At 36.6% G+C, this 27,884-nt stretch overlaps 1 protein-coding gene across 3 annotated transcripts in view; it reads right to left on the bottom strand.

Moving 5' to 3' along the window:
* The window catches only part of PCMT1 (protein-L-isoaspartate (D-aspartate) O-methyltransferase), a 36,243-nt gene that overhangs the window by 3,836 nt on the left and 4,523 nt on the right, over positions 1-27,884 (bottom strand). The window contains exons 2-7 of one of the 3 annotated variants that reach the window (XM_064708134.1): positions 20,037-20,141; positions 18,869-18,900; positions 17,030-17,134; positions 13,587-13,707; positions 8,496-8,581; positions 6,693-6,909 (exon numbers count right to left, since the gene is read on the bottom strand). In XM_064708134.1, the coding sequence (XP_064564204.1) occupies positions 6,730-6,909; positions 8,496-8,581; positions 13,587-13,707; positions 17,030-17,134; positions 18,869-18,900; positions 20,037-20,141 (629 nt within the window). In that variant the 3' untranslated portion in view covers positions 6,693-6,729. The remainder of the gene's footprint in view (positions 1-6,692; positions 6,910-8,495; positions 8,582-13,586; positions 13,708-17,029; positions 17,135-18,868; positions 18,901-20,036; positions 20,142-27,884) is intronic. The other 2 variants (XM_064708133.1, XM_064708135.1) reach the window with 2 other exon arrangements.

Genomic DNA, 27,884 nt, shown 5'->3' with positions numbered 1-27,884 from the left:
ACCACACACTCGCAGCTTTGTAAAACCCTGGTCTTTTACTGTGACAAGCAATTCGTAATCCTTCAAATACAAGGCAGATCCTCAAGAAACTGTAAGCCTAAAAAACATTCTATATTTACTTGGAAACTATTAAACACAATGATTCTACCCAGCCACAAATGTTAGCAGGTAATGTTGCTAATGCACTTAATGTATTTAAAGTATGGGTCTGTTTTATTTTCCGAAATTATATTTCTACTTAAAACATGTAAGTATTATATAAATATATCATTTAAAATAAATTATATTAGCATGGCAATGTTTTAATTGTTGGTATTTTTCATTGCTTTAACATTCCTGACCACTACATCCTGTATGTGACATTCAAAATAAGGATTTTCATATTTTATTTTTTAGAACATTTTCTGTATATTAAGGGGTTCAGCTTTCCTCAAGAGGTTTTTCACTTGCTCTTCACTACTCATTAATCTAACAACAGCATGTCAGCTCAAACTAACCTCCAACATAAGTGTTAAAATTATACAGCATTTATTTTCTACAGATTGAAGTTGAATTTATATGTGCATTATTGGAGTGGATGTATCAGAAAGTGCCAGAAAAGTCTCAGATCACCTGATAAGTAACAGCTGTCAGCTTTCTCCCTAATGTAGCACAGCTTGCAGACATAAATACATATTGCAAACCAGCATCAGCTGACCTGAGCTGATCCTGTATGGGTTGGAAGCTGTCAAGCTAGGAAATCCACCAGGTTTCAGTGACTGGTAAGAATCAGAATACATTATTCTATCCTCCCAGTGGTACAACAAAATCTATCCTGCTACAGAGCTTAAAAGGAGACTCAATATATTGCTCTTTCCTTGTTAAAACTATCCTGTTGTCCTCTAGAGCAACAGGGAAGACCTACTAATTTGTATTCTTTCTGGGCCCCGCTATTTACTGTGACTCTTACACAACTCACGTAATTTTTTTTCTCTCCACCTTCATACATGCACTCCTTCCAATCTGCTTACCAAGCAATATATATATTTAGGGTTTAAGTCACCACAGCACTCCTTCTCAGGCTTTTGGAATTGCAGCAAGAGAACCACTCATCTATCAACTGAGGCATCAAAGCAATTTTGTAAGCTCAAGTTAAAGCAAATTTCAGAAGTCATTAGCTCAAAGTTACTATTCTTGAAAAAAATGTAAGAAAGTTTGAAAAATTTTCGCTTGCTACAAGGGAAAACATATACATGAATATTCTACAATTCCCAAAATGAATATCCAATTAAAAAACCAAGAAAAATTATCAGAAAAAAATCTAACATGCAGCTTTTCAGGTAAATTATAAAGAATCAATAACCTTATCAACAATAAGTTTGGGATACAAGTCATGCAGCTTCGTGATCCCTCACCGCCACTTTGAAAGCATTCAAATTAAATATTTGAACAAACATTTATTACAAATCTATCTGAAATCTATATCTCATTCTTTTTAGATCCACTTCAATTTTCTTGTCATTAGGCAGCATATGACTTTCCCTTCTCAATATGTCATTTATCTATGAAAAATATGTTGTCATTACTGAAAGTGAAATTCAGAGTGCAGCCTTTTATGAAATATAGCATCTACTCAGTGTTTCAGCAGCCCATTATTTCTCACTTTAAAACTTTAAAGATGCAATATTAAGACTTCCAGCATTTTAATCTGGAAAGGTGCTATTATAAAATATTTATTATTTGCTATCATCAATCATAAAATTGAGAATAAATTGAAATGATAAAGGAATTTTTTTTGTAACCTACTGTATCAGATATATCACATACACTTTTACATAATTGTATTGGGTTTGCCTGGCAAGGTTTTGGTAGTGGCAAGGGGGGGTGCTGCAGGGGTGGCTTCTGTGAGAAGCTGCCAGAAGCTTCCTCCAGGTTCTATAGAGCCAACACCAGCTGGCTTCTAGACAGACCCTCCACTGGCCAACACTGAGCCAGTCAGCAATGGAAGCAACACCTCTGTGGAAACACGTTCAAGAAAGAAAAAGTTATAGTGCAGAGAAGAGCAGGGTGAGAACATGTGAGAGGAGCAGCCCTGCAGACACCCAGATCAGGGGAGGAGGGGCAGGAGCTGCTGCAGGTGCTGGAGCTGAGATTGCGCTGCAGCCCCTGGTGCAGACCATGGTGAGGCAGCTGTGCTCCTGCAGCCCATGGAGGATCACAGGGATGCAGAGATCCACCTGCAGCCTGTGGAGGAGCCCATGCTGGAGCAGGTGGATGCCTGAGAGGAGACTGCGACCCTGTGGGAAATGTGCTGGAGCAAGCTCCAGGCAGGGGCCTGCAGGCCCATGGATAGAGGAGCCCATGCTGGAACAGGTTTCCTGGCGGGACCTGTCACCCTGTGGAGGACCTGTGTTGGAGCAGGATGTGCCTGATGGACTGCATCCAAGAACAGTGACCCACCTTGCAGCAGTTCATTAAGAACTGTAGCCCATAGGAAGGACTCATGCTAGAGAAGTTCATGGAGAAATGTGTCTTGTGGGAAAGACCTGACAGCAGCAGGAAGAATGTGTGACAAACTGACTGACTGTAAACCCCATTTCTTACCTCCTTGCACTGCTGGGGGGCAGGTTGTAGAGCTAGGAAGGAGGGAGAAGGGGTGCAGGAAAGGTGTTCTTAAGCTTTGTTTTACCTCCCATTATCCTGCTTTGATTTTGCTTGGCAATAATTTCAATTAATATCCCCAAGTCAAGCCTGTTGTACCCATGGTGGTAACTGGTGAGTAATCTCTGCCTGTCCTTAACGCACAAGGGAGCCTTCTGTTGTGTTCTCTCTCCTCTGTCCAGTTGTGGAGGGAGCAGCTTAGGTGAGCACCTGGAATTCAGTCAGAGTCAAACCACCCTGATACATAATTCATAATTCTTAAATTTAACCTAAAATATTTTGTGCAGATTCTTTTTGCCAAAATAAAATGAAAACTTAAACCATAATCATTACTCTCTGCATGGTCTGAGAAATTCCAGCAACCAATGCCTACTAATTTCAAACTAAACTGGTCAACTAGCTCACCAGGGGCACTTGAAACACTGAATAAGAGTTTCTAAGCAGAAACATATTAAAATGTATCCTAATAAATATATTTTCCAAAAGAGTGTTAATCATGGTTTATGTACAGATAAGTGGGATACAGTAACAGCCCCAGTTTAGTCATTGAAGTTTTTGTTCAGAAAGGTCATACTGTCATTATAATTTTGTATTTTACCAGCAATTATAAATTCAGCATTACATTTATAAATAATTTCTACTAATACAATATGTAAACAAAAGTAGTTGTTACAATTTTTTAAAAGCTGCCTGTCTGGAAATCAAATCCAAAATGCAACAGAGACTCATTGCTGTTATTTACATTGTTATTCTCTTATGCCTCTCTATCAGCAGTAGCGAGGCCAGCAGGACAAGGTATTCCCTGAAAGTGTTTAAAAGATGACTTGAAGTGGCCCTTAGGAATATGGTTTAGTGGTGGACTTGGCAGCACCAGGTAAACAGTCAGACTCAATTACCTTAAACCTGTTTTCAACTCTAAATAATACCATGATTCTGTGACACTTAAAATTGTCTTTCCACATAAGTAGTAAGTGAAGTAGTAAGTTTTATTTCACAGAGAAATAAAACCAGAGAGATCCTAATTTGTACAAGATCTGCCAATAAGACAGCAATTAAGCCATGTTCTCAACTGTGCAACACGAGGCCCTCTCTCCATCCTATTTTTCAGTAAAAAACCCAAAACAATTAAAGTTTTATGTGAAAGGATACCCTTTATCAGTATAATCACATAAGTGGGCATTGACTGCTGGATTTCTGGCACACTGCATTGTTTTGTACCAGAGATAGGGTCCCTGCGTATATTCTACTTCTGAGTGTCCCAGGGAGTCACATTTGAGAGGATTCCCACTAATATTGGGAACTTAAAAAAATACTACTGCAACTGAACCAAAGCTACAAAGTCATGGCCTAAATTTAAAGAAATTTAATAGCATTCAGAAATAATATGCTTTATTTAGCAATGTATTGAAATCCAAGGAATCTTTTCCTTCCAGCTAGTCCAGACTTCTTTCGCTACAAGTTTTACACAGTGAAGCATGATACAAAATACTTGAAGATGGAGTTGACTTCAAACACCACTTAAAGAGTGTTGTGCTGCTTTGCAAAAGCACCTTACAGCCCCATTAAAGAGTGAATGGCTCAGCAAAAATGTAACAGCTTCTTTCCTGCCAACTGGAGGGTCTGCTACCCTAGGAAAATGCTGCTGGCCTATCAATTGTATCCTCTGAAGGGACACCCGTTCTTCATTCAATGTGATGAAAGTTACCTGCATTAGGAATGAAATCACATAATGTAAACTAAAAGAATGACAAACTAAACACACAGAATTGAGCTAATCTTAAAATGATTGTTGTTTAATGAATTTGAGATTTACATCAACTAGTCTCCCATACACTACAGATTTCTATTACAGAAACACTTAGAGATGCTTTTTCAGAGGAGTCTCTAAATGAACTCTGCTCACAGATCTTGAGCAATTTAGAAAAGAAAAAATGAAATCCAGGAAGCGAAGAAAAAACAGCTCTTTCATCTTTGATGCCAGCCTAGATAGCAAATGCTGACTTATAATTAGGAATTTCCTTAGCAGCAGCTGCCTGACCATATACTTCATAGCCACCAACAAGGAAAAACAAAGAAAAGATGTGACCTCCTGTAAGGTCAGCAGTAGACGGACAGATATCCTAGAAGATGGAATGTGAATTTTCTTCAAATCACAAAAAGGACAATTAAAGAAATAGCAAATGTTAAAGAAGTGGACTTCTGAGATTTTCTTTAACAGAGAGTTCCGAAATTTAAATGCGCATAGCAAGATACAGCCTTTATGCCATTGCAGATGAACCCTTCAGGCTAAGCACTTATATTTTCTGATAACACCACTGTAAATTCTTAAATTAAAAATAAATAAAATCAAGAAGTGTTTCAGAAGAGCATAGAAACTGGTACAAATTTCTGGGGAAAATAATCCTCCAGTATGCATGACTGAAGAAGGCCCAAAGACAAGCTATTAGCTCTTTCCAAGCTAGAATACAAAATGAAATACCAAACTGCACCGAAGAGATGCTAAAAACTCAGAATTCTAGCCCTTAACACAGTACCCCACCTTCACTTATAGCAAGGTATAAACACTGTCATTCAAGAAACCCTTCTTAAAGTGTTTTATGAACATACACTGCTATACTTCTTTTGGCATACCAAAAAATTTCCAATTGCTACTATAATCAGATTAGGTGGAAATAGAAAAAAAATCTATGAAAACTCTCTGAGAGAAAGAAGGTTTAAGAAGACAACTACTCTTTTTTAGAGCAAGCAAAGCATGGATTCCAAATTTAAATTAAACATTTGCCAGAGGAGGAAACCGACCACAAAGGAAAGCTTCCAAAGCCTTACAAGAGGCAGGAAATCCCTGAGTACCACACTGAGGGAATACTGGCAATATTTGAGGCCAAAGCATTCATTTGCATAACAAACACAACACATTTGAATAACAAGCACGCTTCACCAGCACTCTTCACAAGCTTTGAACTAAGCAGTATCTCACTGAAGTTGTTTTAAGAGTAATTTGTACGTAGTGGCTATATAGTAATCCAAGAAACACTGAAATGAGGCTTCGTTAAGCAACAGTATGCAAACTGCTTTAATTGTACTTTTTATGATATTTTGATAGGTTAGACTGAGTATTCCTGTATTCAAATCACAAGCTATACTCCAAAATATCAAGGGGAAAAAAGCCAAAAATCTAAATTTAGGTTATAAAACTCAAGAGTTGTTTTCAGAGCTCAGTGCAATCTCTGCACTTCACTAATGCCAATAATACATTCAACAAGCACTTTTTGCCAGGAAGCAAAACAGCAATGCTGCTTTGTTCATTCACATACTAGCATGGCTTAAGCTGACAGCTGCATTAAGTCTATTTATTTATTCATTTATTACTGGCTGTTCAATTCAGCAAACTGGAAGGTTTCCTACTTCTAGAAAGGCATTTAGAATTTGCTGTATTGGCAAACACAAATACTGCCCCATCAGAGACAGATGACAGACTTCTAATAACATGTCTGGGAAAATTTTCTAAACACTACTCAACTACATTTATACTTCAGGGAAGAAGGAATTATCTTTTCTACTTTTTGCTACTTGGAGGCTAAATGAAAAGTGCTTGCAAGATCATCTACATTTTCCACAAAGGATTTTGCAAAGATTTTTCTTGATTTGTAGTGTTTCAGAAAAATAAAAAATGAACACCCAATTACCACTAACTTAAAGGAAAAAACAGTATTTATTAAGTAAAATTTTACACTTCACCCTAATTATTGGGCAAAATAGTTATAAAAAATTCATTAAAAGTGAAGTTTAAACTTAAAAATACTGTGTTTAAAACAACAAATAAGAATCTTCAAAACACCAAAGACTAAAGAAAACATGTCCAAAAAAGACAAAGTGCAACCCATGCAATATTTTTCTTCTGCTTTTAATTTAACTCAAACTTAGCATAACCTCCTTTGGGTGATGTAGTAATGCAGACTGAGTCACTTTTCATGGTATGGAGGAGCAGAAAGCAATGACAGCAGCAAAGGCAGGCCTTGCAGTCTATCTGCTTAAAATTCACACCCTTTCACCTTGCATGTGTGTGGAAGAAGTAAGTGGAACAGAAAATCACTTCCACCTGGACCACTGCTTCTCTTTATCTGTTAAAGGCACATATATCACTCCCATCAGAGGCTTCATTTTGACACTGCCATCTTCTAGTTTGTCATACTGTTCGAGCATCTGGTTTCCCCCAGCAGGGCCAACTGGTAATATCAATCTTCCGCCAGGTTTTAACTGGTCTATAAGCTAGAACACAACACAGAAATTAGAATGTAACCAGCCACCTCAGAGAAGCTGGATCCAAAGTTTGTTACAGTAGATTAATAGCTTTGCCATTATGTATCCATCTACTTTTATGCAGTAGATAACTACTTCCATTAGGAAAAATAAAAAGTGCACTGAAAATGAGAGTATCACGGCAACATGGTACAACAACTGGTATTACAGTAAAATAGTTTAATTAACTGGGTAGGTTGCAGTTTTATTTTCTATAGATGTGGGGGAAACATGTAAATCACAAATTATTTTTACAGCAGATTCAATCTTTTGAAACTGTTTAATGCTGCAATAGTTATTATGTATCAGTACAGGCCCATTGTGAAAAATTCTGGGGGTAACTGATCTCCCCTTAAGCCCACAGAATAAGATTTGAGAATGGTGACTTTTCATTATTTTTCTTCCTGGAAAAATTTTGTCTACAACAAACTCAGTACCCTACAGCTCCTCTTTCATTCTGTTAATGGAACAGCCTTTTCTGAACTAGTATAAAATATATTAATATGACTTAGATAAGTGACACGTAAACATAGTATGTGAGAAATGCTTGCATTTTTTTCCCATAGTTAAAGGAGGCTAATCACAGTAGTCTCAAGGAAAATTTCATACTTCCCAGACATCATGAAAAAAAACCACTTAATCCCAATTCCTAACAAAAGTTACAATTACAAACTGTTTCATTTACAAATAAACTTTCAATTGCTTTTTTAATTGTCATCTGTCAACATTTTGCCGGGAACACCCTCCTGGCACACTCCCAACCAAAAAAATCAAAAAAACCAAACCAACAAAAAAAAAAATCAAACAACAAAATCCAAACAAATAAATCCCCTCAAACTAAAAGCACAACCTACTTTAAAAACATGAAGCAAAAAAAAAGCCCCACCACCACTGGTCATTGTTTGGAAATGCCCAACCTATCTATAACACCTCAAAGCCCAGTCTTTCACTATCCCTCACTAAGATTTAAAAACCTTAACTGGCACCTAGCATATAAAAACCATGCTATGTATTACCATGTGCCTGATGAAAGAAGAGAAAAAAAAAATCTTATCAGTAAAAATGGACTATATGTATGCACACTCTAACGCCCCTAGTTACTCTTCAGCTTCTCTACTAAGAAGTGCCCTGTATCCATTCTGAAGCCTTTAAACAAATGGCACTGTTTGTACTTCCAGCTGAGCATTTTACTTTCAATAGACTCAGTGCTTTGGAACTTGGGAAATACACTTAAATTTTGTAACTCGTTGTTTGATAAAATTTAATTACCTTATTAAATTAAATGCTCCAGTTCATTGCTATAATAGAGGGCTGCACACATGTAATTTTAAAATATGTTTATTTAGAGCAGAGTTATTAGAACATACAGCTTTATCAAACCAACAGGAAGCCCAGTTGTAAGAGAGACAAAAACCCCACACCATACAGTAATACCACACTGCTCACTGATACTCCCAGCAGTGCAAGCTACCAAGTATTTTACACATAGATGTATGCAAAGCATTCTCTACAGCTAAGGTATTACACAAACACACACACACAACATAAAAGCTTACTGCTTGGGGCACAACTGGGGCTGCAGCTCCAACATGGATTGCATCATAGGGAGCTTCTTCTGCATATCCCATTCGTCCATCTCCCACTGCAAGAAAACACTATTTTTTAAAACATTTTCAAAAGCACTGGAGAAAACAGATGGTTTCCCATATCTACATGTAAAAAATTAACACATTTGTAAAATAAATGCAACAAAACACCTTTATATGTGTATACACATGCTTATAAAATATACTAAATACTACTGAAGCATCTGAAAGCATGAGTTTATAATTGAAGTTCTTGGAAACATGGTCCACCAAAGTATTTATGTGCCCTACCAACTCCAGTGCAGGTAAGTTTCCTCCCTCATTTACCCTCTTAGAACATACACTTTGCTTTGCCTTGTCTTCATGCACATCATTCCTAAACATAATGCAAATCACAAGGCCAAAGCATTAAATGTCAGAAGCACATATCAGAAGATTCCAAAGGTAAGGAAAATACAAAGGAAGTGTTCCCATGGACTACATGCCTACAACTGCACTACCAGTGGAACAAAAGCCCACAGCCATATGCAAACATTAACGCAGCACTGCAGTTACCTCTGCACACCCCACATTCCAGCACATGGGCCTCATCTATTCTTCCTGCAGACAATCACTGCTAACACAGAGAGCCAGGTGAAATTCATGGCTAAAGCTCCAGGAGGCTGCTTGGAACATGCTAGGAGTAATGAAGGTTTTCAGAAGTTACCAGTGCTGCTTGAGCTTTGGTGGAGAACTCATGGAGAAGCACTGTCACAGACATCTCATACCATCCCAATCATGGGGAAGCAAAGAGTAACAGTTTGGGGTTTTTAAGCCAATGAAATGAGACAAACTAAACTGGACGTTAAGTTTTGAAAAAAGACAATGTGAATATGGCATCCACAGAATTTACAGGAAAGCAACAGGAAATCAGAGCAAGTTACACAAGCTCTCTCTGGAGTTATTTAGAACAATTGTAATAAATGAGGCTGAAACATTCATAAACTCGTACTATGTGATTACAGAAGTTCAAATAATTAGTCAAGAAGAAAAAACAGAGGTTAGTCCTCTGATCAGCACAAGTAGTTTGGGGTTTCCCATCTTCAGGCTGAGCTTTGACTTCTGTGCAAACATCAATATCACAGGTTAATTAAAACTGAAAGAGTCAAAAGAAGTGCTACACCCCAGTCAGAGGCTGAAAATCTGTTAACTTTTTGCCTTCAAAAAACTCACAAAACAGGAAAAAAACATGGTCACCCCAGCAGGTTTCATTTTGACCTCTATCATAAGGAGGGCCATCTGGACAATAAGAGCACCCTTAGGTGTATCCAAGACTGTACGGGAAGACCTGCACACCTCCTCAAAACAATTAAAACTGAAGTTATGAGGTCCTTCCTTATAACCTCATAACCTTCCTTATGAGGTCCTGAAAGACGACCCTGGCAGGGACCTTCTGCATCTTTAAGAGCGCACGTTTCCTCAGAAGCTGAGAAGCCTCTTAGGGGTCAGTCACATAAACACTGGATAAATACAATCATAAATAATGACATAAATACAATCAACTCTGACCAGCACAAGCTCCAACCTAGGGCCACAAGCAAAAGCTGCCAAGCAAGATGTACCAGTGCTTCAAAAGAACTCATCCCTATTGATTACCATTTCCACTAAGTCAGATGGCAACAGAGATCACCAGCAATGAAAGTTCCAGTTATTTCCAGAGTGTAATCCCTCTGACTGCCAAAGTGGATCCTACTGGAACAATCAATGCAGCCAAGCATATAATTTATACTTATATCTTAATAGCACTGTAGAACTCTTCTAAAGAACAGCAATAATATGTTACTGAATCAAGGTGCTGTTCCATCAGAGATGGCAATGGAGAAAGGCTTCTTTAGCTTACTCATACAGATATTGCTAAAAATTATGTTAGTTTCACAAGGAGGGAGATAGTCATTCCCCAGGGACACAGCAGGCATTAGAAGCAGCGGTCTCCAGTATTGCTGGCAAAAGAAATGATTGCCAAGTGGAAGAAGCAGCTGCAAAAGAAACTGCTGTCACTTCTGAAGAACACATGTATTCTGAGACATCAATGACCCTAGTGTACTCTCCACAGAAGCTGGAATGTGACTTCTGCACATCTTATCACTTCACTGACAGCAGTAAAACAGACCCAAAAACAACTAATCCCTTTGCTCTCAGAATCAATAGCTAACTCTTCAAAAAGAGCACACGCCCAACCAAAGGGGAAAAAAAAAAAATCACGCTCCTTCATATGCATCACACACGGCATGGCTCTTCCTTTTGAAAATCCACAAAAATTCTTATAGTTACAGAAGAAATATATCCACCCACAATGGCAACAGTTTTAGATATCCAGAACATTTAAAAAAATCGTTAAGCTGGCATTCATATATTCAATGCCATTCAAATTATTATATTATTCAATGTCCAAGGGGAAAGAACAGCCCAAATTTTCAGCTTGTGTTTACATGCTGAATAATGTCCCCTTCCTACTCACATCTCTAGTTACATGCAGCCTGTTAGCGAAGTAATCGTGGTGGAGGGTGGCAGGTGGTGATGAGGAAAAATTGTCAGGACATTTTGGTATAAAAGGGTTCTACAGCTTGATTATAAATCTAGACCTAACCTGTTGATCATAGTACCTAAGCCTTCAGTCTCTCTATGCAGACCTGTTTCACACAGAGCTGAAGCATAAGCACAGAAACAGGACAAAATTACTTCCCTCAGTCATTTAGAATCCCTCAGCCCTGCTGGCTATGGCTGCATCAGCAAATAGTGCAGTACAATAGAAGCAGATCTGTACAGCAAAAAGTTTTTGCTGAGAACCTAGCATCCATGCAATATATGCATTTCAGGATAATCGCTGCAGTCTAGATCTAAGTCTTATTGTCTGAATACACACATATCAAACATATTTGGCTGCTTCTTTTAACACATAATATTGTCTCATTTCATCCAAAAGGAACCAAATTTTGTGCTTTCCAGGAGTACTCTCATGTGAGCTAAAGAGTGGTAAGTAGAAGCATTTGAGAGATTCACCTCAAGGGCTTTCTCCTGATATTAAGAGAAAACAAAATAAAAATTAGGCTATTAAAAAAAAAAAAGCCAAAAGACCTACTGTTGTCTTCTCACTGCAGGGGTTCCATACTGTTATCTTCTTATCACAAAAGTTTCACACCTTCTTGGTGTTTCTCCTCAGAGCACTGACTCTTTCTTCCCCACAAAGCAGCCAACTGACTCCAGTTCCCTTCTCACCCAGCCACTCCACTCTTTTATAGCACTCTTCTTCTCATTGGCTGTGGCCTCCTAAAGTCAGGCCTGTTCCTAATCTTTGATAATTGGCCCGGCTGCAACTCCTTAGGGGTAAGATTACTTTCTGCACTATCTTTCTTTTCTTATATTCTATCCCCCCTACAATCTACAAACTAACAAAAAGACATGTTAATCCAAGTGTACCTATTCCCAACTTCTCAGTGCAGTTCTACTGGGATACCCTAAAATAACTTTGGTTTTCCTGAAATGCAGTTATGGTACATATGAGACATGACAAAGCAGAGTAGAATGTGTGAAGCACACTATGAAAAGCCAGCAACTGACACACCTGGTCTTAGTTTATACAGCTCCCATCATCAATCAACTGGTTTTCACAACTTTTTTTGTTTGTGTGCTTCAGATGGGGGGTTTTGAGTAGGGGGGGGGGGGTTCTGTTGCTGTCTTTGTGTTTTAAATTAACAGCTGTCTGGATTCCTGCTCCACATCAAAGAGCTCCCAGGAATCCAACACAGTTGAAACATTCTTCTCAACCTAATTCACAGAAGTATTACTTGCCCATCTGTTCTTTAAAATGTACCTCACAACAAAACTACCCACAAGTCTCTAAGTCTACATAGTCAAAAATAATATAGATATTGATGTTTACTTAGAATTCTAGACTTGCAAGAGCACCAGAGTTTCTTCCAAGAACAACCAGAAGCATAAGTCAAAATTGCTTTTGTACAGCATCAATGGAAATTCTTTCCTCATTCCCCCTCTACAGCCCTAGCAGTCTAACTTCTTTTCCAAGAAGTTCTGAGACATAAGTGTTCTCAGTGAGATACATTGCATTTTATAAATGTGTATGTGTTGATAAACTCATTTAAAAAACATTTAGAGAAGTCCCTCTGTTACAAGAAAAGACCAAGAATCAAAATAGTAAAGCTAAGAAGCAAACATCACATAACAATAATTTTTCCAAGTGTTCTTGTAAGAAGCCTCAAAGAACATCCAGACCTTTGACTTCTTTATTAAACATAGTGAATAGAATGACACTTTCCTCTTGCCAGCCTTGCATCGTCTAAGAAAAACAAACACTAACCAAACAAAAAAATCCCAAACAAACAAAGGAAAAAAACCAAACAAAAAAACCCCAAATCTGTTTGTTTTTTTTTTTTTTTAGTAAATAACCATTATGTAAAATAATTCACTGTCCTTCTATTGTTTGGGCATTATTTCCTCTCAGTTACTCTAACTGAATTAAAGTACTTTGGTGTCAATCACTTCCCTAACATCCAACTACTGTCAATTTTAAAAACAACTGAAATAAACATCAGTGCTGCATACTGCCAATCTAGTACTTTTCCCACTTGAATCTTCACATGCAGCTTTCTCAACTACCCTATCAGAAGTGTAAGAAGGCTTTGTTAAAACACTCAAATTCAGATGACAGGGTATTTATTCAAGAACAATTGTGAATTCAACCCCAATTTTAAATAGCAAATATAACATGACAGACCTTCAGCATGTATTTTCAACCAAAAAAGCATGTATTTCCCTTTTCTAGTAGAATGATTACACATAATCTTTGAGGTCACCAGAAGTCATATTCTGAAAAACTGGGGGAAGATACTGATTTTCAAAGGCCTAAAGACAATTTAAATTTTAAAGTTTTCATTTGGCTTCTCTTTCTTGGGTTTAGCTTACTAAATTCAAACTTTTAATAACATCCAATTCAGTCATTTTCAATCAATCAGCTGCTGGAAAGAATATCAGTTTAATTAGTAAGTATATCAGTCTGATGCTCACCAATCAGTTTCACTCTTCCTGAAGACAGCAATGTGGGATCGTCTTTTTTGACATTATTTATTGAGTCATCTACTAGTTCTTTGATATGGTCAATTCCTACAACTTGTCCTTTGGGACCAACCTGGAATAAAAATATACAGATGAACAATTTCTGCTAGGTTTATTTACAGAATACTTCCTGAACTCATTTCTCTAAAATAAAAACAAAAACAGGAAAGTGGGAGTATATTTTCCCAATGTTATTAAAACTACAGTTAGAAATTACAAATTCTAACTGCTAGAAGCACCTGATAATTAAAGTGTGTCTGCACACTTTTATAAATAATTGTTAGAGTGATCTTTTTGAGATGTGATTCAATTGTCCTATATTGTTAGTGGAGATTTCTTCTTGGAACTTTTAGAAGTTAAATTTGATCATGTTTGTTTTCATTACCTGCAACAAAAAGTAACAACATCAAGGAAAAAGACTGGAACTGATCTCCTTTCACACTGAATAAAACTTACTAAGGATTAAGGTTCTTTTAAGAGAAGACCTTAAATCAAGGATTAAATAATTATTTTTATTCAAAATCATCTCAAGAGTCCTATTCTTTCAGAAGCAAATGCTGCAATTACCAGTCATGGACAAATTATCTTCCACTCACCCTTGCACTCATGAATCTGCTCTCAGATTTACAGCTCTCCTCCACAGGAAGAGTGGAACTTCTGAGAGCTCTTAACTCAAAAAAGGTCACAAAATCTCTGTACTCTGAGAGGAGGGAGAAGATCTACTAACAAAAGCTTCTCCATTACAGGTATTTCTTCCAGAATTTTGTCTTTAGTTCAGAAAAAACATTCAAAACCAATCCAAATCTTCAAATCTCTGACCACTTTTAACAGGATCCAGCTCAAAGACTACAGGAGCAGAGTATGTCCTAGCAGAGCCCATGCTGCCTGTCTTTGGACACATCTAAACACATTGTTTATGTTTCTGTATCTTACATTTTAATATCGTTAAGACATGGAAAATTAGTAGCTAGTTATCCTGGGGAATTTTTTTGGTTTTATTATGAACAAGTCCTATGTTAAAATCATTAAAAAAGCAGTGTTAGCTTTTCTTGTATGAGTGGAAGGCCACCACCCCAGCCTTTGAAACAAAGCAAGACACAGAGCAAGTTTTCACTATGACAGCCATGGGTTGCTGTTTGGAGGAATGACTGGCAGTCAGCTCTACCATAAGCTGGCAAAAGATCCAGTATATTCCAAACAGTACCATCACAGAAATGAAAATTTAGCAAAATAGTCAGAGCACGAAATAGGCTGATAAAGTAAGAGAACCTCCGACTGCATGTGACAGCCCATTATGCTATTTCTGAGTTCTCATCAATTTCCTCTATTACCCTGGAACTGTGAAGCACATGCAATTGAGACAACACAGAGGCACAATTTTCGGATCTCTATGTTAGGAATAAAAATATACCCACTTTTTTCATTAATCCAGTACTGACAGGATGAAAACTATAATTCATTTAATTTGCCAGCAACCTTCAAAAGTAAATAAACTTAAACTTATCTACATAGCTTGCAAAATTATTCCAGAAGCTTAACATGAAAATCTAAACAGCAATCTTCAAGATACTTTACCAATCTAAGTAAACATAAAGCTTTCCCAGAGGCACCACAAATGAGATTATCATAGTAAGAGTAAAGTTATCATCTATGAGCACTGAGGTGCTTGTGCCACAAATGTGAGCTACTAATTCTAGATCTCACTTAGACTGAGAAGCAACATCAGCAGTCACAAAAAACACATCTCCAACTGAATTTTTGTGGCAAAGCACTCTACCATTAATTCCCATAATATACTTTGTCCTGGAGTGACTTTCTGATGCTTGTATGCCCAATCATCTGTAACTTCTTTCAAGCTTTTGTTACTGTTAGCAGTGCTAACAGTAGTGCTAACAAAACTTTCAAGCAGAATGAAAGCATTTACTCAGTTTTTCACGACACACATCTGTAAGCCATTCCAATGCAAACAACCAAGGAGGATTCTTAAGAGGCACATAACATTCATATGGCAATAAAAATATAGCAAGATTAATTTCAGGAAATTTGGAAAGAGATTTTCTTTTTGTGCTGATTCTGACTTTTCCACAGCTTGTTTTAGTAGAAAAAAGTGCACAACTACAATTTAGCACATCCTATTGAAAATGGCTATTCCTTTATTCATTCATAACTTCAGTGAGAAATACATATTTTTCTGGACAGAAGCTTTAATGCTTGTAGGATTGGCGTTCCCATGCTACCATTTGATTACTGACTTCACAGATCAAAAATAATAGGGAGCAAGTTGAATTAAGTGCCATTTAAGTGTTCTTCTAAACTGCAGTTTGGTTAACATATTTCAACTACTTTTTTTTTCCTCCAGATTTTGCAGCTAACACTTAGACACCTAAATACTTTAGTAAGTGCATGGCCCAGTCCTAAACACTCTCAGCCAACTCTTAACACTGGGAAACAGAAGAGATTGCAGACTCAGATTGGTGCTTCAAAACAGAAAATTAAAGTAGCAAAGAAACCTAAATGAGAAATTACCATATGTATCAACATATTTCAAATTAACTTTGAAGAAAGACAAAACAAAACATCTAGTTGGCAGTTTAATGAAGGTCTCTACAAATCATAAAGCAATTATAAAGCCCCGGAACAGAGAAAGAAGAACTGATTATATCCCTTTTCATTAATCAGTCTAAGAATACAATAGCTACAGCCACTAAAATCCAAATTTTTTAATCTTTTTTTTTTCATCTTTTTTTTCCCAATGTAAGATAGGGAAGAATACAGAAAATTCCTTAGGTATAGGTTGAATAACACAACTGAGATTAAGTTACTTGGCAAAGATGTAAAATTCAAATTAATATCTAACTTTAAAAAGGTTAAATGGACAGTAATGCATGTGCAATATAACAAGAAAAGAAAGCAATTCAATTAAAAGACAATTTATTATAGACACAAGATATTTTCCTGTGGAAATAAGATTCTTTTATGCCTCACTAAGCTCTCATTGTAACAGGAATCCATGACAATTTATCACAATGAGAACATTCACAGCCACACAAGATAATAAAACTTTGAACTGTTCAAGACAAACATCTTCTTCCTTCAAGATATAAAGCAACAACTAAAATTCAATCATTAAAAAAATACCCAAAACAATCCAAAAACCCTAAACTTCCTCACTAGGGGGTTTCTTCACCATTACACAATTTATTGGGCTACTTAACTTGAACATCTACTATCAGCTACCATAAGAAATGGGTACCAATCACACCCAGGAGAGAAAATTATTTTCTGTACAGTATGCTTCAGTGGATTATGAAGGATGCTTTTTTTTGCTCTGTAATTCAGAGTTACACTTGAGTCCAAGCAGTTCTGATGATCAATGACTAAACTGAACAACTCACCATTCGTGAAAAGCACGCTGTAAGAATTCCACTTCCAGATCCTACATCAAGTGCTTTGGCTCCTTCGTGTAGCTGATCAGATAGAAGTTCAAGTGCATACGCATGCTAAGAGAACACAGAGGGAGAAAATGTCAAATTATTTTAAGTGTCTGTTTTACTCAATATATGTTAATTTCTTCAGAGATTTTGGGAAATGCCCTGAGCATTTGTTTAAGAAATTTCAGAATTATTTCTATTACAAAAAATGGATGGGGGGGGGAGGAGTTAACTATATTATATAATTTTTCTTTCATTGGCTTCAATAAATTTCATGAGCGTATTTTTTTTTTTGTTAGTATTCATATACAAAGCCTCATCTAACCATTTATGCTTCTAGCATAGACTCTATTTATATATTAGGAAAGACACTATAAATCAGTTTATTTCTCCTCAGATCTGGTGACTTAATATTCTGGCAGTATATGGCCAATAAAGAATTTAGTTTATCATTATGCTATATGCATTGGAATATCCTGGTACAAAAGCTAGCTAGGAAGAAGGCAGTTCTAGAGCATCAAGGAAAATGGCTATTAAAACTACCTCCTGTATTACCTGCACACTTGCTGAATCAAAGAATAGGAAAAAGCAGTCATCTCTTACAAAGGCAGATAGCCAGGCTCATGGATGAACTGAGGTAGTCTATAGATACACTTGCTAACTTTTGCTGTGTGGTAGAGCAGTACACAAACTAAGAGTAGGCTGCACATTAAAAAACTAATTTGTTCTTTCATGTTTCAGAGACAGCCATTATGACACTCTTTCAGCGTAATCCATCCCACACAGAAAATATAAATAATTAGAATATTCTCTGATAGGAGATTCTTTGTTAATATTTGCTTAGAGGATATATTATCTTTTTGCTCTAACACTCCATACACTACTAGTGCTAAGTATTGGAAAAATAATGACTTAAGGGACTTGATTTTGAAGCATAATTATTATTTATTTTTCCTCTTAGCAACAGTACTTTTTTCGGTCTTTCGTTGAATAATATTGTTAACATCTCTATACAAAATACCTGGGTTTTTTATATTGATAACTAGGTAAATTCTAAGCCAACTACACAGTTTTTAGTCAAGAGAAGCAGACTTTTACTATGATTTGACACCTTCCAAACACTGCAAAGACAAAATACTTCCTTCTAGTCACTTTTCATCTCAAATAAAGAAAGACAGAAAAATTATATCTGGGTTAGATGCATGCACTGAAATCCCAACTGGAACATTCACCCTGGTCACAAACCACTTGGCAAAAAAAAGCCCTGCAACTCAGCACAATGTATCTTTTTTCCTGTCCAAAGATTTTAAGGCATTACCGCAGTACCATACTATAGGAATCACTGTCATTCACTTCTGAGTTCTGATTTTATATATTAAAAAGTAATTTCTAATGGAAAGATCTCTGGATATCTTCTGGTCCAGTCCTATTTCAATATATGGGCATTTTAAATTAGGCTGATTAGAACCCTGTTCCGTCAGCTTCTTTGTATATCAAAGAAGAAATTTCCACAAGCTGCAAAGCCTGTTTCACTGCTTAGCTACCCTCATAGTTTTTTTTTTTTAATCAAGAAACTAATCAGAATTTCCTATGTTACATTTTTTTCCCCACTACCCCTCATCCTATTACTGTACATCTGCAAGAAAAATTTTGATCAATCTCTTCTACTTCCTCACAGTAAGCAGTTCACAAAAGTGTCACTGCAATCAACTGCTCATTAAATTTACTAGGGTAAATATTTTATTTCAAAAGCACCTGGATGTTTATAAAATCACTATACTAATCACCTAGTTTAAAGCTTACCATGTGTGGAGCACTGATTGTTGCTTGGAAACCTGTAAAACAAGAGAATGGAAGATGTTCATTGTTTTTCAGACAGCAACCTTACAATCTTTATTACCTTGACTGTAAAGTGCAACACCTTCACTGTCACCCTCACTCAGGGTACAACGTCCACACCCTGCAGTTACACAGGTACTCTGCATCAGAAGTGAGTTATAGTACCTCAGCTGAAAGCTACGTTGTGTCCATTCTGGACAGAAAAAAAAAAAAAAAAAGGTTTTATCCTTGATCTCAGTTACAATTTCCGTTCTGTCACTACACATTGAATGAATATCTCATACTGAGCAAGTAGGCTTAATTCAGAAGAGTAGTGTCTCCCCAAATAATGTAACTCCTTTTTAGTCATCCCCTATGTAAAAACCTGAATTTCTTTGTTTGAGTTTCATGTAGTGGAGACCATAGAACATCTGGAGAACAACCTTGTGAGTTTTGCAAACAACAAATGAGAACAAACACCTACAAGAATGGGAGGAACACTCACCTATATTTGTTTCTGTAAAGATATCTAAGCTTTTGAGCATGTATTGCAAAATATTTTTTAATTTTTCTATATAACTAACAAAATCCTAATAAAATTCACTCATCACATACAATTAAAGGCAGGGAGAAGATCAAGAAAAAAGAAATTAATACATTTACATAGCTCATTCTCTTGTCTTGGAAAGCTAAAACTGGGACCTGTATGGGAAATTAAGTTACTGTTGTATCAGTAGACCTGCCAATTCAAAGCCTATTTTTAAAGATTTCACATAATGGTTTAAGAAACTTTGCATTAGTCCCAACTGAACAATTTCTGTAAAGATAGGGAATGTTTCTACCATAAACTGGATGCAAATTATTTTTACGTATTTTCATCAGTTGCACCATCACAAATTGCTGTGGTTTGAAAAACAAACACATATTTACACATACTTGAAAAACACCTCTCCACCTGATGTATCCAAATATGCCAACTGCATTCCGCAAGAAATTGAAGCTTAGTTAAAAGGTATGCAATAAATTGATGAAGAACTAAACAACCTTCCAAACTTAAAAAAAATATTTTCACATTCTTAACACATAAATGACAAAAGCAGCCACAGTTGCACAAACGAAAACAATCTCAATCACTTTTGCAAGATGCTCTTACCTATAGACTGTGGGGAGTCCATGTAGGGGTTGTATTTTGCATAGTGGCAGCGGTCTGTAGCCAGCATTACTTCAAATACCTTGTCTGTTTTGATTATTCCATTTTCTATAAACAAACAAATATATAAAAATGAAGGCATTGTTTCTTCTGCACTGCAGAAGTCTGTGAAATGTGTTAACACATACACAGCATTGTGAGAAATCATGGGCCTTACACAGATCTTGCCCTCATCATACTGGCCATGGCAAGGGCTGGACTACCTCATCCTTAAAGGTCCCTTCCAGCCCAAACCCTTCTGTGATACTAAAATTCAATCTGGAGTCCAGAGACCAAATGATGCTTAAGCCAGTGATCAGTGAACAAGACTTTCCCAGCAGTTACAAATGCTTTCCTGAAACCACTTGCAAAGAACTACTCCCTAGAAAAACTCCATGCACGCCTTTGATAAATCCTGAAAATACAGTCAGTAAGAAATCAGTACTACTACACACACCAAACAAGATAGACTACATATTTCTAAGAAGACATACAAGTAATTATTGAAAGATATACAAAAGCAAGTTAGAAATGTTAAGTTGAAGCATCAATGCTCAGTACTTTAGTTTCCAGATCTGTTTGTCTTGCGTTAGCAAAGAAAAAAATCCTTTTGTTAAGAAACTCCCACAAAATCTGAATTCTTATGCTGGGGCAGACTAAGGCCAAAAAGTTTTTATATCAAAACTCCCTCAATCTTTTTTCACTTTTCAAAATAAAATATAAATGCACATGCATGTAAAATGTCAGAAGCAGCCATTTTTTCTTGCTGTTTTATTGAAGGTTTTTAAAACATTGTTAATTCTATTTTTTTTAAGTTCTCAAGAGCCATTAATGAATAACAGAAAACTCTGGAAAACAAGTGGAAAAAATGAACTAATTAACTTTTATTAATAGACTATATAAACTACAAATAACAGACTTTTCAATGATGGATTGCTTCATTAACTCCTTTCTTTAAATAAGGATTTATCTGCAAAATTATACTTTAAAAGGGAAAAAAAAAGTTCATTTAAGCACCATTAATACCTAACCCAAAACATGAAAATCAGATTATGGAACTTGTGTAAGACTGTCCTGAAGTTGCACCAGTGGGTTTTTTTGAAAAAATACACCCCAGGAATGGGCTAACTTCTGCAGAGACTTTACTGACTGTTTACTGGATGCTCCCAACTACACCTATTAATCATGGGATTTTCCTGTCTTCTTTTCTTATCTACTATCTGTGTCCAGAATTAATTATCCTATATAACACAGACTTGAATTGAGAAAGGAAAATAACTCCTCAGATCATATTCCTTTTTGGTCTGAAGACAAAGTATCACATAGAACTGCAAAACAAATATACTACTGCTAAGGAAAATTTTAAGGAAAGCAATTCCTTATTTTAAAATATATTATTTTTTTTAGAAAGATTTCTGTATCTGCTAAGTCCCAGAAAAAGCATACACTCCACTCACAGTCCCCAACATTAGATATATCCTGTTCTTTGACTTTATTTTGAACTGAATACTACAGCAGTTCTAGTATCTGAGCCAGCAGGCATTTGCAGCAGTTCATAAGTTTACTTGCTGAGCAAAATTGTACCCAAAAGAAAACAAACAAATCAATCCATTAATACATTGGCACTAACAACAGAGGCTAGTAAGGAAAAAAAAAGTTTTCCCTGCCCACTAGAAATTAACTGGATTAATTGTAAAGCAGTTCTGTGAACAAAGCTTAGAAACAAAAATCAAACTTTTACTCTTTGAGTCTCATTAGGAATCACTAAAAAGTTAGTATCTCCAAACAAAATATACTTTAAAAAAAGGAGAATAAGCAAGTCTAATTATAACAGAAGTGAGGAGATAAAGACTCTAGGAGGCTGAAGAGATGTCAAAAAGCAATAGCTGAGAAGCACTCACAAAAGGTCTAAAATAGTGATTTATTTTTTTACATGCAGATAGGTGCATATATTCTAGAACTATAGGCAGCCACCTGCTCTTTCCTTTTGTGCCTTTTGGAATAAGCATGCAAAGAACAAAAAGAACATCTTGGAAGTGCAACTGCAGGGCCCTATGATAAGGCCAAGAACCTTCTCTAATTTCACAAAACTTAGGTCCAGTCAAAGTACATACAACTACCAAATAAAATGCTTGCATTGACAGGCAAATTCAAAAAAGCCCTGCAAACAGAAACTACAAATATTTTACAGATTTGAGCATTCAGGATGCTCTCATTCAGCAAACAATCATGAGACTTGCTGACTGTTGTATTGCCTTTGATTATTGTAATCTTTTCCTCAGTAAATAAGAATTGAAGGAAGTTACCCATACTCAGAACCTATGGAAGAAGCTGAATCTGCTGTCAGCTATTTATTTCAATTATTGAATAATGCTCCATCCTCAAAAAAACCAACTCTCTCTCAGCTACCCCACCACAGATTAAGTCTGCTTTTCAAATTTGCTTATTATACAATGGAAACTACATCAAATTTTAGGTGGGAATTAAGAAAAACAATCAAGCCCTAAACAAAAAAGTCAATATTGACTTAGTTAACATTTTTATTGTGTTGATAACAAGATTTTTTTCCTTAGTCTCACAGCTGAATATAGAGAAAGATAACAACTGTAAAGTACCAGTCTCCAAAAAAGTCCTTTCTTTCCTGCAGTAGTCAGTCCCAAGATGACCAGCAGCCAGGATCTTAATTCTACCTGAAACGTGTCTCTATCAAATTCTCAATTAAGTCCAGAAAACAAGTATATCCCCTAAAGAAGCCAATAATAGAAGCTTACATTGCAAAGAAGACATTCTAATTTCATGCCATCTCTACAAAAAAACCAAAACAATAAAAGAACTTATTTACTAAGATGTTAACTAAAACAATTTTCTAAATCTTAAAGCAAAGCTGTATATTGCAAGAAAATAATTCACAATTAAATGCATAGTAGAATATCCTTTCCAATTATAACGTGCACAGAAGTCTCTCCTTGAGGAGACTGTTGGGTTTCAAGAATGGTAATCAGTTTGTACTGCAAACAAATCAGATATTCAAGTGTTTACAAGCAAAGGATAATGCACAAACACACTGACGGCTTGAAATAAAAGTAAACTCAAATAAAACAGAGTTATATCAGCACAACTTCCAAGCTTCAAAGGGCTGAAGCTGAAAAGTAAGTCCTTAACAGTGGAGCACTGCCTGCCAAGTTCAAGAGTTACTCTGTGCAGAGGCTGTGGCAATGACAACTTGACATAATTGGAGCATGTTTTGAAAACTCTCTCTGGTCTGCCTCTTTTCCACAAATAACACCATGAAAACAGGAAAAGAGCTCAGAGCAGTCCTTGGACTTGAAGGTGGGAATATACCACTGAACGTAACCTGGGAAACTGGGCAGTTGGCTGTCAGAGAGCAAGGAAAGAAGAGTCTGAAAAGGGACCATGGACTTGCAACAAATAAACAACCTATCTTTTTATTATATCTTTTATTTAGCAACAAAGGCACTACTGAAGTGCTTATGCTTCAAAGAATTGCCTACCTCACGGACAGTATCCTGACTGTTGACCAAACACGTTTCTAACTAAACCATAAAATACTCCAGTCAACATTTACACCAACACTGGCTTCCAGATCAGAAAAGAGGATGTGTCACTGCCACATGATCCAGCACACAAGCTTACTATACAAACCACACCACCTACTCAAACTCCTCCTGTGGCTGACTGCAGATCCCAAAACCATTTACTACTTCAAGATCCACAAGTAGTGCAACTACTTCAGCATCCACATAGTTCAGCTTCTTAGGTTACTTTCTCCATAACCACTGCAGAATACTTTGCTTAGGAAGATGAATTTTCAGTGAAATGGTGATATTTTGAAATCATACAGAGACCTTAAGGCATGATGCAAAGCACATACAGCTTTATGCTACAAAAGATTCATTCATGTAGATAGAAATTACTGATGTGACAAATCATAGAATGGTTTGGGTTAGAAGAATCCTTCAAGGTCAACTAGTTCCTTCTTATGTTAGGGGCCCCAGAGCTAGATGCAGCACTCCAGGTGGGGTCTCTCTGCAGAGCAGAGGGGTAGAATTGCCTCCCTTGCCTGCTGGCCATGACACTTCTGATGCTGGACAGTTTGCTCTCCACAAACTTGCAGAGAGTGCACTTGATCCCACTGTCAATGTCAATGACAAGGATGTTAAACAACACCAGTCCAAGTGCCAACCCCTGAGGAACACCACTCATCACAGCCTACACCTGAACATAGAGCTTTGGACCACAACTATTTTCAGTGCTACCAGCCAGCCTTATCTATCAAGTGGTGCACCCAGCTAATCCATGCCTCTCACTTTTAAAGATACGGATATAGTGCAGGACACTGTCAAGTGACAGTCTCCACCTGACCCATGAAAACCAGCTAGCAGCTTTCCAGAGGAGAATGGGCTAGAACAGAAGCACAGCATGATTTGCAAGCAATGTGAAGATTGTTGGCTTTAAGCACCTGATCAACCAACATTTTAAAGTCCGGGTCTTTTTGTTTCAGCAGAGGAAGAAAAAATATGGGAAAGAATGTGGCTCAGTTAATAGAATTTTACTTAGTAATGAGCATAGGAAGATTTCACTGTAAAGCATGAACACAAAGAAAGCACTTAGAACAAGAAGTGATGCATCAGCACCCTAAAATCCAGTAACAGACACTGACCCAAACCATACAAAGCTCTTTGTGCTAAATAAATTGAAAGTAGGTGTTTGTAAACAAGTGTTTCTTATACCACTGATACATGCAAATTTCTTGTGCTTTGCTGACAATTTAACAGCTATCTGCCTCAAACATTCAGCTGTCCATCTATTATCACTGTGATTTGGATTCACAATATCCAAACATTATGCAAACAGGAGGTTGCATACAGCTCACAGGAAGGAATCACTTGAGAGTCTATCATTCAGGGACACAACCACACAAACACTGAGGAAAGCACAAGTCCGTCAGAGTTATTCTTACAGCCCAGAAATGAAACACAAATATCAAGTCCCATGAAAATTCCAAAGTGACAGAAATTTTTAAAAAATGGGAGTAATAATAATAATAATAAATATTCAATTACCATTTAAATGCTACTCAAAACCTGCAGACATAAAACAGGAATCATAAGCTGGGCTCAACACAAACTAGCATACAGCCTCAAGCTTCAATTAAATACAAACTTATCTGTGAACATTTCACTTTTACTTTAAGGTAGTATTCCTTCCGTATTTAATAAGGATCACCTTCAAAAACAACCCATCCACTTTGGCGTAATGGGTAAGAGTTTTCTATTCATTTTCATGGTATGAAAGGCTACAGTTAACTAATTTAGACAATTTAACCACAGCTGTATTGCTCCCTCCTACCATAGGGCAGTGTTGCAAAGTTGGTATTAACCATTTTCTTCTTTGAGGGAGGAGAAAGGCCTGCTAAACACAGCCTTCTAGCACACCGATTTATACAGAAGTTCTCTGTCATGTACTCACATTTATCATAATGATTATGCTGATTTTATCTAAATCTGTATCAGCAGCTGAATGAAGAAACTTTGAGGAGTACATGAAAGAAAAAAGTAACTTTAGGGTCGGTTTCAGCATGCAAAAACATAGAACCTCATTTTCCAATAAAGTCTAACACCCATGTGTGGATGATGAAGACTTTATCCTCCGAGGACTCCTCAATCCCTCAACATTTGAGAAGACTGAACTTCACTTACACATCACAAGGGAAGTCAAAACTAAAGAGTTCAATACAAACTGACAACAACCATCAGGAATAATGAAAAAGTGTTGCAAAGGTTAAGATAAAGTTAGCGGGATCAGACAGATAGACAGGAACTCTTTTCACAGTAAGGCTTGCAGCAAAACTACTTGCAGCTTTAGCAGATCTGTAAAGAAGCAGATGGTGCACATCTCACACCTTACTGAGCAGATGCCATGCAGCCGCTCTGCAGCTTCCAGAAAAGCCAATGCTGCTAACACGGCAGCTAGACCACATGAAGTTGGTCATTAAGAAGGTAGTTTCATTGAGACAGGGACTGGTACTACAGGAAAGTTGAGGAAGATCAGAAGATCAGCAAAATATAACTGACTCTCGGGACAAAAGGACAAAGAAATGTCCTACTAGCAGAAATTAGGAAGAATTTCTTAAGCTGTATTTCAACAGTGCAAGCATTTAGAACTATTTTGTCTTCAAGACCACTATTAACGTAATCAAGTTCTGAAGTCTTAAAATGTAATTCACAAGTCAGCCAGTCCAAGAGAAGTCCACAGTTTACTGATCTCATTAAGACAATTAACCTAATAAAAAATTAATAAAATTATTTACCTAAAGTGTTATGCAGCACTAAAGAACATGACTTTGTGGCATTAAGGCATAACATTCACATCAATAATCACTCAAAAGAACTAAAAAGAAATTAATATTACACATTTCTTTCTAGGCTTTGCAGTAGCTCCTGGTGATCTCCTGATCTACACCGGGATGAAAGAAACAGTAGCATTAAAAGAAAAGCTTAGAGCTGTACTAAAGCTAAACCATGGAGGATTCCCTCTTTCTAAAATGCCTACATGCAGCAGTAATGACCTGTTTTGGACACATATGCAGTATCATTTCTATGTTGCTATGGATTACTAGGCAGCTTCAGACCACCAGGACAAAATCATATGTGGCAATATATTTTTATTTTTATATGTGAATATGTCTCCAATCAAGCAAAATAACAAAATATTTTTAATTAAAATTATTTATTAGGAGTTATAAAGATTTGTGATGTAAATAATCAGCAAAAAATGCCCTCTTTTTTTCCTTGAATGATCGAGGACTTGGATTTTGATGCACTGAATTTTGGAAGATTCTGGGAAAGTATGGGTATGTTTTTAACATTACTTTGGCAGCCTGTCTAACATTATGTGCAAAAAACATGCCAACAACAAAAAACCAGTTAAGAACACTATCTTAATTTACACACCAATAAAACATGATGTTATTAAATTTAGATTGGTTTTTTTTTCTTTCTGTTTTCATTTCCTATTACTTGGGGTATCTATTTGTCTTGATTTACTTGAAGGCCTGCCTCTTAAAAGATCAAGGGTACAGAAATTCCTTCAAAACATTTCACTGATATGGGCAAATCATTAGCAAATACTGAAATCTTACTTAAAAAGAAAAAAGTTTCACAGAAACTCCTTTAGGAAATTATTCAAATTACTTGCTAACAAAATTTTTTTTAAATCTCAACGCTCCAAAAAATAGCATCACAGATTTCAAGCCTGGCACCTGAGACATGAACCAAATTTAAGAAATTTTAGATATTCTTAAATTAACTTATCAGTGGATGTGTTAATTTTTAATTGAAAAAAATAGTTCACTTTCTAACCACTTCACTACCTGGTCATAAGTTACAATGCTTAGTCACTGAAGCCTCAATACACTCATGATAAAGGAAGGAATGGTCACTGAATGCACACAACAGGCAGAAAAAGTGCTCATACAGGGGAGTCATTGCATTTGGTCTAATTTTCCATTATTATTTCCCTTCTTCATGTTCATCCAAGTCATATTACTCTTCCTCAAGAAAAATTAGACAGAGATAGAAGAGATTTGGATAAACCAAGGGAAAAGACATGAGAGAGGAAAATGAACAAAACAAAACCAATGTTTACTGCTTGCTGGATCTAGCTGATGCTCACTGTATGCAATGCTTTCCCATTCATGGCATTTCCCAAAGAGAGTTGTCCTCAGCAGCCAGAAACTTGCACCAAAGGTGCAGATTTATTGCAGATAAGCCTTCATCATGACGAAGCATG

Source organism: Zonotrichia leucophrys, chromosome 3, assembly GCF_028769735.1.
Source record: "Zonotrichia leucophrys gambelii isolate GWCS_2022_RI chromosome 3, RI_Zleu_2.0, whole genome shotgun sequence".
NCBI lineage: Eukaryota > Metazoa > Chordata > Aves > Passeriformes > Passerellidae > Zonotrichia > Zonotrichia leucophrys.
Note: the sequence above shows the minus strand (reverse complement) of the source record. Positions and strands in the feature narration are given on the sequence as shown.